The sequence below is a fragment of the Coenobita brevimanus genome, chromosome 71, assembly GCF_032717465.1.
Source record: "Coenobita brevimanus isolate Jiangsu-jjx chromosome 71, ASM3271746v2, whole genome shotgun sequence".
In the NCBI taxonomy this organism is placed as follows: Eukaryota; Metazoa; Arthropoda; class Malacostraca; order Decapoda; family Coenobitidae; genus Coenobita; species Coenobita brevimanus.
Genome location: NC_137024.1, coordinates 50,960,016 through 50,974,711, shown reverse-complemented (window position 1 = coordinate 50,974,711; position 14,696 = coordinate 50,960,016). Strand labels below are relative to the sequence as shown.

Here is a 14,696-nt window from a genome sequence, read left to right as displayed (position 1 = left end):
ATCAACTTAATCATCTTGTTTATATACTTGCCATGACTTGGTTCTACCTTCCTCCTTTTTATTCCCTCCTGTTTAAGTACCACTTTCGTACCTGCAATCCTATTACTTTGTAAAAAAAAATGTATTCTCCTCCTCTGATCTTCCCTCATTTTTTTTTTTTTTTTGCTTCCTCTCTCTTCTCTTTCAGTAATTCCAGTTCCTCTTGTGTTAGGCATCTTTTTATCCATACATTTTTGAACTCCTCTTTCTCCATAAGATTCTTTGCATTTTTTAGTATCTCCTCCACAGTGTTTACACTCTGGAAGGTTACCTTTAGGGGTCTTGACTTGCTTCTCTCATATTTCCCTAACCTTTTGTGTTCCTCTATGTCTTTACTACAGATTTCCTCTGATACTTCTTTCACTATGCTCATTACATTTGCCATCTCCTTTTTGTCTCTTGAGATCTTGTTTTTTACTTTTTTCTCTTCTATACCAGTGATTACTATAGATTTGTTGATATCTACTGAATCTCTGACTAACTTAAGACTGTTTTGGATTATTCTTTTCACTTCCTTTTTAATGCTTTTTTCTTCCACCCTTGTTTCTAAGTCTTTCTTTACTTTCACCATTTCAGCATAAGTGGTTTCCACATCATTTTTGTAGTTTTGCACAGCTTCATTCACCTGTGTTATCTTCTCCTCAATTTCACTGCTCTGGTCTATCAGACTGCTTACTTGCCTAACTGTCTCTGTATCATTTTTGAACTCTTCTATAATACTCTTGTGGTTGACTACTGTACTTGCCATTTCACTAATTTTTCTCCTAAGTGAATCCAATTCTATTGTCAGCTCATCTATGGTTGTGTCTTTCTTGTTGACTTCCTTTCCTGTTTTTCTATTTCTTCCTTTTCCAAGTGCATCTGTTTCTTAATTTCATCAATCTCATTTTGAAAAGCCATCTCTAATCTGTGTACTTGTTCCACCAGTTTATTTTGAGTCTCCATTTCAACCAGTTCTTGGTAGAAATTATCGTCCTGCTTTCTACCTTTATCCCTTTTCTTTTCCAAGTTTGCTTTACTAAAGTATGTGGTCATCCTGCAGTACTAAAAGCACATATAGTGCTTACATTCCCTGGGGCAGTTGTAGACTAAACAATCAGCTGATTGTGTGCATTCTTGCGCTATTTTGTTTTCTGCTTGAACAAGTCTTGCTTACTTTTTTTTTTTTTTTTTTTTTTTTTTTAAGAGCACCATTTAGTCTAACCTGGTACAGAGCCCGACTCATATAAAGATACTAATTTAGGTAATGCCACTGTGTGTGTGTATTTACCTATTTGTAGTATACAGGAATTGATCAATGCTCGTGTTGTCCTGTCTCCATATCCACATTTATCTAGTCTACCTTTACACACATGAATGTTTTTCTCATGCACCATCTCTTTGTCTAAGACGTTCCAAATATTTATGCATTTACCTAATATACCTAATTATGATATACACGGAATGTGCTATGCTTGTGGGTTTCCGTCGCTGTTTCTCAATAAGTCAAATTTAGCTTTAAACTCGTTTAAGTTTTTAGACTGGACGATCTCTTTGTCCAGGCTATTCCATAAGTCTATACTTCTGTAAGGAAAGCTATATTTCTTGATATCCTTCAAGCAGCTTGACTTTTTCAATTTCATTCCGTGTCCTCTTGTTGCTCTCTTATCCCATACACACAGATGATCTTTGTCAATTCTATCTACTCCCATCATGGTCCTGAACACTGCAATCATGTCTCTCCTCTTTCTCCTTTCCTCTAAGGAAGGAAAATCCAGCTTTTCCAGCCTCTCTGTATGACAGGTCTGCCAGACTGGGAACCATCTTGGTTGCTGTTCTTTGTATTCTCTCAATCTTGTTTATATCTTTCTTTTTGTGTGGGGACCACACTACTGCTGCATATTCTAACCTGGGGCGGATCATGGCCACTATCAATTTTTTCATCATCTCCTCATCCATATAGTGAAATGCTACTCTTATGTTAGTCATGAGTTTGTAAGTCTCTCCAACTATTTTGTTATTGTGCTTTTCTGGTGACAAACTATTTTGGACCAGAACTCCCAAATCTTTCTCTTCTCTCATTTTTGTGATTAATTCATTACCCTACAAATAATTCAGTGATGGCCTCCTGGTACTTTTACCCATTTCCAATATTTTACATTTCTTTACATTAAATTTCATTTCCCATGCCCGGTAACAATCGTGTATCCTATCCAAACCTTCCTGCAGCATTTTGCAATCTCCTCAACCTCTACCTTCCTCAAGTTCTTTACATCATCAGCAAACAGACTTGCATAACTGTTCACTCCATCTACCATATCATTTACGTAAATCAGGAACATTACTGGTGCCAACACTGAGCCTTGAGGGACTCCACTTGTTACTTCCCTCCATCCAGACATCCTATCCTTTATTACTGTCCTCATTTGTCTGTCTCTCAAAAAGTCTCTCATCCATTCCAGAAGTTTCCCCTTCAGTCCTCCTATATATTCTAGTTTCCACATTAGTCTCTTATGAGGTACCTTATCAAAGGCCTTCTCTAAGTCTAAGTACACACAATCCACCCAACCATCTCTCTCCTGTACCACGTCAATTGCTCTTGAGTAAAAGCTCAACAAGTTAGAAACACATGATCTTCCACTTCTGAATCCAAACTGACATTCAGCCAAAATATTCATCTCTTCCAGATATTTTATCCATCTGTCTTTCAGGATTCTCTCACACAATTTTGTGACCAAGCTGGTTAGAGACACTGGTCTATAATTCAGGGGTTCTTCCCTGTTTCCTCCCTTATAAATTGGTACCACATTTGCCCTCTTCCATTCTTGTGGCACTTTCCCCTCTTCCAGAGAACACATGATTAAACTGTGAATTTTATCCACCAGTTGTTCTCTGCATTCCTTCAGTACCCAATTAGAAATTCCGTCAGGTCCTGGGGCTTTCCTTACATCTTGAGTTTCCAGTAATTTATACACTTCCTGTACCTCCACTTTTATATCTTTTATCACCGGTACATTTCTAATCACTCCCTCCCCTTCCACAAGCTCCTTTTCATTAGTGAAAACTGACTGGAAACGTTTGTTCATTATTTCTGCTTGCATTGCCGCATCCTTATAGACCTCTCCTTCTACTTTCAATTTGGCGATTCCTTCCTTTTGTTTCAGTTTGCCATTAACAAATCTATAAAACAGTTTGGGTTCATCCTTGCATTTGTTTATTATACCTTTTTCAAAATTCCTTTCTTCTTCTCTACGTATTCTTGTGTATTCGTTTCTTGTTCTTTTATATTCTTCCTTTGTTCTGTTGTTACCTCTCTTTCTCCAATTGTTCCACGCCTTATCTCTCTCTTTTTTTTGCTATCATACACCTTTTATTAAACCACCCCTTTTTCCTGTTTTCTTTCCCTCTTACTCATGGTACAAAGTTTTCCACTCCCAAATTATAGAGGTCTAGAAAGATATCCCACTTCCTCTGTATCTCTCGTTTCTCTGAATTTTCTCCAATTCGCATTTTCAAAAAAGTTTCTCAATCCTGTAAAATTTGCTTTCCCAAAGTTGTATCTTCCCTGTCTATGAAGCTCGTCTCTTGGCTCGACATTCCCAATTAACATCTGGAACTCAATGACCACATCATCACTTTTTCCTAAAGGACAGAGATATTTCAATGATTCTATTACATCGGGTTCTTTGGTAAACAGTAAATCTAACCTTGCTGGTGTGTCCTCACCTAGAAACCGTGTCTATTCTTTGACCCATTGCGTCATCACATTGTTCATTATTATATTTAACAACATTGTGTGTGTGTGTGTGTGTGTGTGAGGCATAATTGTTTTGTCCTCCTTGCGTTACATTTGCCTATCACATGTAATGCACACAATAGATCTCTCCACGAACACTTGCTGCACGACATACGGATATTTCACACTAATCCATATGCAATATTGCACTGCCTGAGATTGGTACAATACCTTTTCACTAAGTTTGTGGTTGTGTGGCATATTTGTTGTCTCTGATCCTTGCAGTATGTCTGTGCTAAGTCAGTCAATGCAAGCAATATTTCTCGGTGAACACTCGCTACACTATTTTATACGTATATTTCACACTAAACCATACACAATATGCCACTGTCTGAGACTGGTACAATACCTTTTCACTGAAGTCTGTGGTTGTGTGGCATATTTGTTGTCTCTGATCCTTGCACTAAGTCTGCACTAAATCAGTCAATTGCAATATTTCTTAGCGAACACTCGTTGCGCTATTTTATACGTATACTGTATTTCACACTAAACCATGAGCAATATAAAACACTACCACAATGATTCCATCCCAACCTCCTCTGCTATTCCCTTCCCGACTCTATAGCGTACGTGATCGCCTGTTCCCTTAGTGACTACGGCGTATCTCTATGGCGTACTTAATGGCTGCTAAGGTAGGTCAGTTATTTCATTAATCCAGGCACTACTGTATATGTTTCATACAATATAAGTATTGGCTTCACTATAAAGGTAAAACACTCATGTTTCACACAATATACGTATTGGCTTCACTACAAAGGTAAAACACTCACATCATTTACAGGCAGGGTGAAGCAGAGTGGCAAACCCCGCTATAGCAAATCCAACTCCTGCCTCTAGGCCTGACGGCTGATAAAGGGCCCCAATGCTTTACAAATAACATATTTATGTTCCACTGACACAATCACTTCACAGTATAGTAAAAAACACTATACAATCACAATATTTCAGTAATGGCTTCTGCCTCGGGCAGAAGGAGGAAAATGGAGGAGTTAAAGGGATGACTGATGCAGCACTACCCTTCAGCCTGGCTGGTTGTGAGGTACTGAGGTTTATTGCTGTGCACTGTCTCATCAAAGCAGTCACAGTACTGCTAAGTATTTACTTTGGGTGCGAGACTGGCATGCTAGAACACACCAAAATTTGACGCAAATTGGCCAAAAACTAAATTTTTGGAGAAATTTTTTCAGCTTTTTCACGCGATTCATGTCAATGTGCGTTTACCAGGCAGCATCCATGGGACACGAATCACGTCATCGTGCGCAAGAGGGTTAATTCTCAAATTATTGTATGAAAGAAACTGGACAGTTCAAAAACATACACAGTGTGAAGATGGTGTTGCGGAACGAAGTAACTTTTTGTAAGGAACAGGTTTTGTTTTTTTCTTTTGTACCTTCCTTTACATACTGGTAAAACTAAAGAAACCCATGACTGATAGGCAGTACTTAATACTGAAAGATGAGTGTATATTTGAGTGAAAACTGTTCACATCAAATAACCTTTCAGCACTCTTGGCTGAGAATCTCCCCCCCCCCCCCAGAACTGCCCTTCCAGAATTAGGGTGCATCTTTCACAATGCAGCATCTTATGTGGTGCAAAAACAACACTCACTCTCCTTCACTGCTGCACCAAAGTACTGTACAGTTGCCCCAAGAGGTGATGGCAGAGTTTCAGATTACTTTGGTCATTCTACACTGCCATGCATTGAAACATGAAAACTTAAGTGAATATAAGGTAAAAATTCTATGCCTTCACTGTGTCAAATCAAATTTTAAATATATAGTATACCACGATAAGAATTATGTAATATGAATAATAGGACACAATGATATATTGGAAGTTAACACTTACATGTATGTGAACGAATGTGTATTGTACAGCTGCCCCAGGAAGTGATGGCAGAGTTTCAGATTGTTTTAGTCACTCTGCACTAACATTCGTTCAATGAAAATGTAGTGAACATATGGTAAAAAAATACATGCCATCATCACGTCACATCAAATAAAACATACCACTCTAAGAATCATGTAATATGAATAACATGGAGCAGTGATATATTAGAAGTTAACACTTTCCTGATCTGAATGAATGTGTAATGTATTGTGTTACTCTGCATGGCATGCAGTACAACTCAGTGTTCCTGACGTATATGCTTCCCAGGACTTTAAATACAGATGCTGTAGTTTCAAAGACCAGTTAGGGAAAATTCTTGTGACCACAATACAAAACCCTGTTTTCAAAAGGTATGGTGATGATATAGTAACATGGGTGCCACAACAATGAAATTACTCTTAGTAATGATACCCTACTCGCAGTAGCAACAAGACCATTCTGCCTTTCATTTTTTGTCTTCCCCTCATTTATAATAATTATAATTATCGGTAGCTACTTTATCCCCAACTGATGCTAAATTATTTTCAGCTGTAAGGAGGTATGACAGATTTTACCCTTTTCTCTTACCCTACGCAATAAAGAGGACCAAAACATGAACTTATAAACTCTTACATTGCAAATGCACATACTTTTGCTCTAATCTGTAATATCTTTATTTTTAGATAAACCATGATGTCCTGCTTAACTAAAAATGCTGATTTTGGAAGCAACGAACTAAGTTATTTGTTTATGAACCTCTGTATTTTATTACTCTTGCCAGTCATTATTGCACTAAGGATACTGGGCCATAACACTAGTTGGCATTCTCCAAGGAGTTCTGACCCTCGGCAAAATTTTGAGGTTTGTTCTTTATATTTCATTCACTGAGGGTACTCTGGGTTATATTAAATCTTCCACAGATTTACTTAATGGAAAACTGACCAAATGCAGTGTACAAGTAATAACTGCATGTCTGTGAGTAAAAGCTGTCTCCTTTCGTGCTTGTTATCTGAGCCATTTAAATTTGCCCACAGTACTAATTTACAGTACACCGCTTTCTGTTGTTGTCCGTGGAGACAAGAGAAATGGAAATAAATGACTAAGTTATTCCCTAGTATTGTAATGCAAATTATTTTACAAATACTAATGACTCACTTTAACTGGTTATTGAAGCCATTTTCTTTCCAGTCTTACGCTAATAAAAAAAAATACAGGTACTGCATATTACCATACTAGATTTGAACTTCACAAATTATTCCTGACTGTCACTGAGCAAGAGTTCTAAATTTCAATTAACTCCATTTAGGATTTCCTATTATTGTAACTAAAGAATTGCTTCCTGCAATTCTGAAATACCGTATACCAGTTCTTTGGCATTTACTTATTGTTTTCTGTAACAATTTTACATAACAGGTTTCACCATATAATTATATAAGCAAGAGTATGTGCACTATCACTAACCGAAATCTTCTGGATACTCTGCCATCACTTCTGTGGGCAACTGCACGTAAAACTCTTCTGCTAATCCAAGTTTCTCTCCATTCACCAGTGCATCACACTGCAAGTCATCTTTCCTCTTATCTCCAAAGTACAAGGTCTAACCTGTATGGCACTGGAAACTGGAGGTTGTGAGGAAGTAGGCTGGGGGATGCTATGGGCAATGTAAGCCAGCTGTAGCAGTCTCTCATCTGAAATGTCATCATCATCATCATCAATCTCCCACCACAATATCAGATGCAAAGGAAGCAAGAGGGCAAAAAGATAGGAAAATTATCAACACAAAATGCAGTGAAATGAGCAAAAACCCATTCACTTAGCCTCAATATTCTTAGCTCCACTTCAGAAGTATATCAGCATAAAAATGTGTTTAATTATGCCTGTGTAACAAGAACCACTAAATTAACTGCCAAGTTAATAATGGGGTGAAAATTTTCTCATATCCATCTGTACACATACATACTTCAATCATCTGTTTCTAACCACTATCAAGTCTTTTACTTCCTCAACTTCCATATACAGTGCAATTCCATCCATCCAATCCTATGTTGCCCCATGAAGAGCAAAGAAGCCTGGGACTATGCAAGTTGATCCTGACATTTAAGATGAGAATGACCAGCCTCACTCATCCCTGGGTGGCATTACATGAACAATAAACCCCAACCACTCCTTGGATATAAACCTACACAGGCTCAATCTGATTGGAGCACGCTAATTACCCACTAAACCACCAGATGCCATATCCCGGGATTAAGAGGCTTTTGGAAAAGTTATATTTTTGGAAAGCTGGATTTCAGTCATTACTATCACTTATATGTACAGAGATCAACCTGCTTGCCATTCCCTTCAGTAATCACTGTATCTGTGCTACAATATATTATCCCACAAGCAAAATTTTTAGAGTTCTGGCACAAAAATTTGACGATGAACAACGATAATTGTGTGTATGCAGAAGCAGTATCAGAGGAAAAAAAAAAAAGTGAGGAAATCAGCATCGCAGGTCAAATTGATTCCAGCCTGAGGTAGGCTGGGTGAACGTAGAATACTGCAGCACCTTTTGAAACCAGCAGTGACCCAAAAAAGTAAACCAATTCTTTTGGTGATAAATATATTTTCAAATATTTTCTCCAGTAAACTGGCTCAAAATTCTTTTAGAAACCTGGTATTTTTGGAAAACTTGAATTTCGATTTGAGGAACTCCAGGGAACTAGGGAGTAAGCTGTAGCACCAGATGATCAGGATGGTATACCCAAAGAGGATGGGAATGCTGGTGATATGGAAAGCTGGAGCTCCTGTTTCACTAGCCAACAGGATATCTTGACCATCCCCCTTGGCTGACTTTTTTCAGTGACAATAACATAGAATGTGGGCCAGCATACTCTCCCAAACAATTTTTCTCTATCTCATGCACTCCTCTACATGTGCCTTATATATCACACAACATACCCTACTACGTACAGGGGTTACCACCAGCAAGGGCACAGGGCCAGAAAACTTTGCTCGTGCTACACAGTGGCAAACCTGAGGGGAGGAGTGGCGTAGGCTTTGTCGACGTAGTTTTGGGATCAGAATAGGAGGGGGTTCGGATCTGTGTCATAGAGGACAGGGAACTGTAGTTCCCAGGCTGCCACTTCTGCTCAATAGAGAGGGGTGCAGTGTCCTAGGAGGCTGCCCTGTCAATGGGTGTATAATGTTTGGGCATTTACAGTGCCAAGGCGTGCTTGGAGTGTGCCTCTGTCGCCATCCTGGCAGGGTACCCCAAGGCCACTGCCACAGCTACTAGGCACTGCTGGTGGGCTGTGGATCCTAGGTTCCATGCCTGGACTTAGGACAGTGCATGTGGGTGAGGCCTGTGGTCTGTCACCTCTTTCATTTACCTTACTTATGACTAGATGATAAGAAGTAAGAATAAAAGCAAGCCTGTGTAAGTCAAACCACCCATGGGGTTCAAAGTGGCAATGTGGAATGTGGGTAGTTTAAAGGGCAGAGCAAGAGAAGCAATGGAGATGTTAAGCAGAAGGAGAATGGATGTCTGATGCATACAAGAAAGCAGGTTCAAGGGAGTATTGGCTCTAATAATTGCTTGGAGGGACTGTAGGTATAAGCTATTTTGGCATGAAAGTGTAGATGAATATGGTGATGTGAGTGTGCTGGTTGAGGAGAAATGGGTGGAATGTGTCATGAATGTAATGAGAGTGAACAAAAGGATTTTAGCAGTGGAAACGTTGCTTGGTAAATTCATGATTTCAGCTATACCAACATGTATTCCAACGGTTGGCTTAGATAATGTTGAAAAAGATTCTGGGATGACCTAATACATCTGGCCGGTGGTATGAGGATGATGAGCTTGTAGTTTTGGGTGGGGACTAAAAAGGTCATATGGATGAATCAGTTCAAGGATATGAAGGGATGCATGGGGGATGCGCAACTGATATAAGGAATGCAGAAGAGGGTTGCTGAAATTTCAGGAGGCTGTGAAAACACTATGATTGTATTCAACACACATTTTGGGAAATGAGGGAGTAGGCTGATTACATGAATCTAGGGGCAATAGTCGCCAGACTGACTATTTCCTGGTCAGGAAGGTTGATAGGAGATTGTTGAAGGATACCAAAGTTATAGGGAGTGAAGAGTGTGTGCAGCAACACAAATTGCTGATATGTAACATGGTGTTTATGGTTCGACTGGTGAAGAATAGGACCTATGCACACCCACTAGGAAAATATGTTAACTGAAAAACCAGGCAGTGATGGATAACTTATACAGAGATGAGCAGAGTGACAGATAAAGAGCGAGATGTTGGTGTTAATGAACAGTACCAAGCTCTCAAGAACAATCTCCTGACTTACTGAGTCAGTGTGTGGTGGGACAAAGGCCCATGAAGACATAATGTAACTTAGTGTTGGGATGACAGTATAGAAGCCACAGCTAAGGAGAAAAGAAGACTGTTCTAGGTATGGAAAAGGGGTGGTAACAGAAACAAATACTTGGCTGTCAAGTGGAGGGCTAGAAAGGAGGTACAAATGGGCAAAATTTGAGTCTCAGAGACTTTTACTGAATAACCTAAACAGTGCTGAAAGGAAGAATATGGTATATAAGGCGGCATGCAAATCAGATGAAGAGACAAAACAAGGCTATCAGAGGAAAGAAGTGTGTGAAGCATAATGAAGGAAAGGTGGTGTTGGACAGTGAGGATATTAAAAACACCTGGAGATAGGATTACAGTATAACCAGTTGCTGAATGAGGAATTTGAGGAAAGGCAGTGTTGGACAATGAGGATATTAAAGACACCTCGAGACAGCATTATAACTAGCTGCTGAATGGGGAGTTTGACTGGAAGACGGAAGGTCTGGAGTCTATTGATCCAGTGTTTGGCCCCAGGCTTTTGACTGACGCTGCTACTGTGAGCAGGGCAATAGGCAGAATGCAGTTAAGGAATGCAGCAGATGTATGTGTGAGTTGACTGATGAAATGCTGAAGGCCTCAAGAGATAGAGTGGGATTAGTTACTGTTTTGACAAATCTGACAATGTGTGTGTTGTGCCAGATGACTGGCTGAAGAGTGTGATCATACATCTGTATTAGGGGAAGGGTGGTGCCCTGGAATGGGAAAATAATAGAGGTATAAAGCTTTTGAACCACATAATGAAGGTAATGGAGAGAGTCCAAGAAGGTGTGATTAGGGAAAGTATGAAAATTGATGTGATAAAGTTTGGGTTTATGCCAGGCAAAGGAGCCAATGATGCCATACTCAATGTCTGATATCTTCAGGATAAATATATAGGAAAGAAAAGGGATCTGTATTTTGTTTTTGTTGATTTGGAGAAAGCCTTTAACAGAGTCCCCAGGAATGTGGTGAGGTGGGCAATAAAAGAGCCTGAGACTAAGAAGTGGCTGGTTATAGTGGTTATGATGATGTATGTGGGTGCTTGCATTCAGGTGAGAGTGAATGGATATTTCAGTGATGAGTTATCCAAGAATGTTGGCCAGCATCTTGAACCACTTACTGTTTGTCATGGTGTATGGCTATGGAGCTCTCTCACAAGACCAGAAAAGGACTCTCATGGGAGATGTTGTATGCTAATGACTTTGGGTTGACTACAGAGAATGAACGTGGTACAGAAAAAGGATTTATGAAATCTATCTATCTATGTCGAGTAGACTGCAGCACCAGTCGAGCAGGGCAGTACTCCCGAGGTGGATGGAAAGCTGATGACAGGGAGACCTGGAGCTCCTGTTTCATCAGCCCTCAGGACTAGTTCCTGACCATCCCCCTTTGCTGAAATTTTTCAGGGTCTCAGTAACACAAAGAGTTGGCCAGCATGCTCTCCAACACAAATTTCTCTATCTACACTAAACTACATGCACAGTACGCACTACACTTCCTTTTCTAAAATTTAAAAAAAAATCATGGGTACTCAACGCTCAGCCTGAGAGTCCCCACGGCAGGGGGGGGGGGCATAAATGCCCCCATCTTCTGCCCCTGTGCCGGTGACGACTTGAGTTGCCTGGAACCACTGTCTGACTCACTTCTTTGTCATTTCTGCAACATTCACGGTCTTTCCTCCAACTTTCGCTCTGTTGAGCACCACCTCTCCTCCTCTAAACGTCACCTTCTCTTTCTAACTGAGACTCAGCTGTCTGAGGCAACTGACAGCAAACTCTTTTCTGTATCCTCCTACTTTCTCTATACTCATTTAAAAGCCAAAGGTGGATGTTGTGTATACATACGCAATGACTTATCTTGCTCTCGTGTTCCAGAACTCGATTCTTCTGAATTCTCTACTCTCTGGCTTCGGCTTTCCTATCATTCTCTGACTAAATATATCTGTGCTGTTTACTTATCCCCTAATTCTATTGACTATCAAATATTCTTCGACTACCTTACTTCTATGATGGAACACATTCGATCCATTTCTCCTTTCTCTGAAATCTCCATTGTAGGAAATTTCAATGTTCACCACCACTTTTGGCTCTCCTCTCCTTTCACTGAGCCACCTGGTGAACAAGCCTACATCTTTTATGTCCTTAATGACCTAGAGCAGCTTGTACAGCACCCTACCCGTATCACAGACCGCCTTGGAGAGGGCTCCAACATACTTGACCTCTTCCTTACAACTGATCCTTCTGCTTACACTGTTAATCTTTTCTCTCCGTTGGGCTCCTCTGATCACAACCTTTTCACCTTAACCTGTCCTATAACTCTGGCACAGCCTATGGACCCTCCAAAGAAATGTTGTTTAAGGCACTTTGGAACTGTGGATTGGAAGGTCCTCAGGCAGTAATTCTTTGATTTTCACTGGAATGATTATTGCTTCCATGGCTGGGAGCCATCTGAGTGTGCATTATGCATTATGGAGGTTATTCTTTTGGGCATGGAAGCATACATTCCTTTCTCGTATCCTTTGTCTAATGCAAGAAAGCCCTGGTTTAATCTCGCTTGTTCTAATGCTGTCCACAACAAGGAGAGGGCCTACAAAAGGTACCGGAGCCAACCCATCCCTGAATCACATCATCTTTACATTTCTGCCCGGACTCATGCTAAGTCTGTTCTTCACTCTGCTAAAAATAATTTCATCCGTACTAAATGCTCTCAACTCTCCCACTCGAATTCTTCCCGCTCCTTCTGGCACCTTGCCAAAAACTTTTCTAACAACTTTACCTCATCATCCTTCCCTCCTCTTTTCTACTCTGATGGTTCTGTAGCTATTTCTTCTACTGATAAAGCAGATCTCTTCGCTTAGACTTTCTCCTCCAATTCCACCTTAGATGATTCTGGTGCTGTTCCTCCATCACTTCCCCCCTCTGACTTCCTCATGGCTGACATTAAAATTTCTTCAGCTGATGTATTTTTTGCCATCACTGGCCTCAATACTAACAAGGCATATGGGGCTGATGGAGTCCCTCCTGTTGTTCTTAAGAACTGTGCTTCTGTGCTTACACCCTGCCTAGGTAAACTCTTTTGCCTTTGTCTGTCAACTTGTACCTTTCCCTCTTGCTGGAAGTTTGCTCTCATTCAGCCAGTCCCAAATAAGGGTGACCATTCCCAACCCTTTAACTATCGTCCAATTGCTTTAACGTCCTGTATTTCAAAAGTTTTTGAGTCAATTTTTAATAGAAAAATTTTAAGGCTTCTTTCCTATCACAACCTTCTTTCTGATCGTCAGAGCGGGTTCCATCAGGGACGCTCCACTGGCGATCTTCTCACCTACCTTTCAGACTCCTGGTCATCTTCCTTTCGGGACTTTGGCGAAAGCTTTGCCATTGCACTTGACATCTCAAAGGCTTTCAATTGAGTCTGGCATAAATCTTTAATTTCCAAACTGCCCTCTTACGGTTTCTATCCTTCTATCTGTGCCTTCATTGCTAGCTTCCTTTCTGGTCGTTCTATAGCCGCTGTTGTAGATGGCCATCATTCTTCTCCTAGATCTATCAACAGTGGTGTTCCTCAGGGCTCTGTCCTATCACCAACTCTCTTCCTTTTATTCATCAATGACCTTCAAAGCTGTACATCTAACCCTATCCACTCACATGCTGATGACTCCTCCCTTCACCTTTCCGTTCAGTTCCCACAACACCCATCTCAGCAGTTACTTCAACAAACAAGGGATGAGGTTATGGCACACCTAATGTCTGACTTGGCTCATATCTCTGACTGGGGTAAAAATAATCTGGCTGTTTTTAATACATCTAAGACTCAGTTCTTACAACTATCAACCCGACAAAATCTCCACAGGTATACCCACTAATGTTTAATAATATTCAGCTTAATCCTGCATCATCTTCGAACATGCTTGGGGTTTCATTTACTCGGGACTTATCTTGGAAAGATCACATTACATCTCCTGTAAAATCTGCTTCCAAGAGATTAGTTGTGCTAAGCCAACTCCGTTCCTACTTTACCCCTGCACAATTGTTGACTCTATACACGGGTTTTATCTGCCCCTGTGTGGAGTACAACTCTCATATGTCGGGAGGCTCCCCACACACAGCTCTTCTCAATAGGGTGGAGTCAAAGGCTTTTCATCTCATTAACTCTCCTCCTCTTACTGACTCCCTTCAACCTCTGTCTCTTCACCGCACTGTTGCATCTTTATCTCTTTTCTATCGCTGCTTTAATGGTCACTGCTCCTCTGAACTGTCTGCTTGCATCCCTCCACCTCTATGATGGGCATGTAGCACTCTGGAACTGTCTCCCTCTGTCTGTATTTCCTGCTTCCTATGATCTCCAGTCTTTCAAACGCAGTGTGTCCAGGCATCTCGAAATGATCAGATCTTGAATTTGGCTCTCTCTTGTATTTTGTTTTTCTCTTGGAGGGAACTGTTATTGCAGGCTCATGGCCTTTGGTTCCTTCTTCCTCGCATTAAAAAAAAAAAAAAACTAGGCTGCTTCCCCCAAGGAAAGGGAGGTAGCTGAGACGGGACGACACACTCCCAATTTACTCATCCACTCAAACACATTCATTCACATTTTAGCCCCAAAGGGAAGAAGGGACAGATCCTCATTGCACCACAC

The 14,696-nt window shown here is 40.5% G+C and overlaps 1 protein-coding gene across 1 annotated transcript in view; it reads right to left on the bottom strand.

The window, feature by feature from the left end:
- Vps13 (vacuolar protein sorting 13C) overlaps positions 1–14,696 on the bottom strand; it is a 1,164,731-nt gene that overhangs the window by 889,871 nt on the left and 260,164 nt on the right. Inside the window, exon 16 of the mRNA XM_080277871.1 lies at positions 7,286–7,371. Coding sequence (XP_080133997.1) covers positions 7,286–7,371 — 86 coding nt within the window. The remainder of the gene's footprint in view (positions 1–7,285; positions 7,372–14,696) is intronic.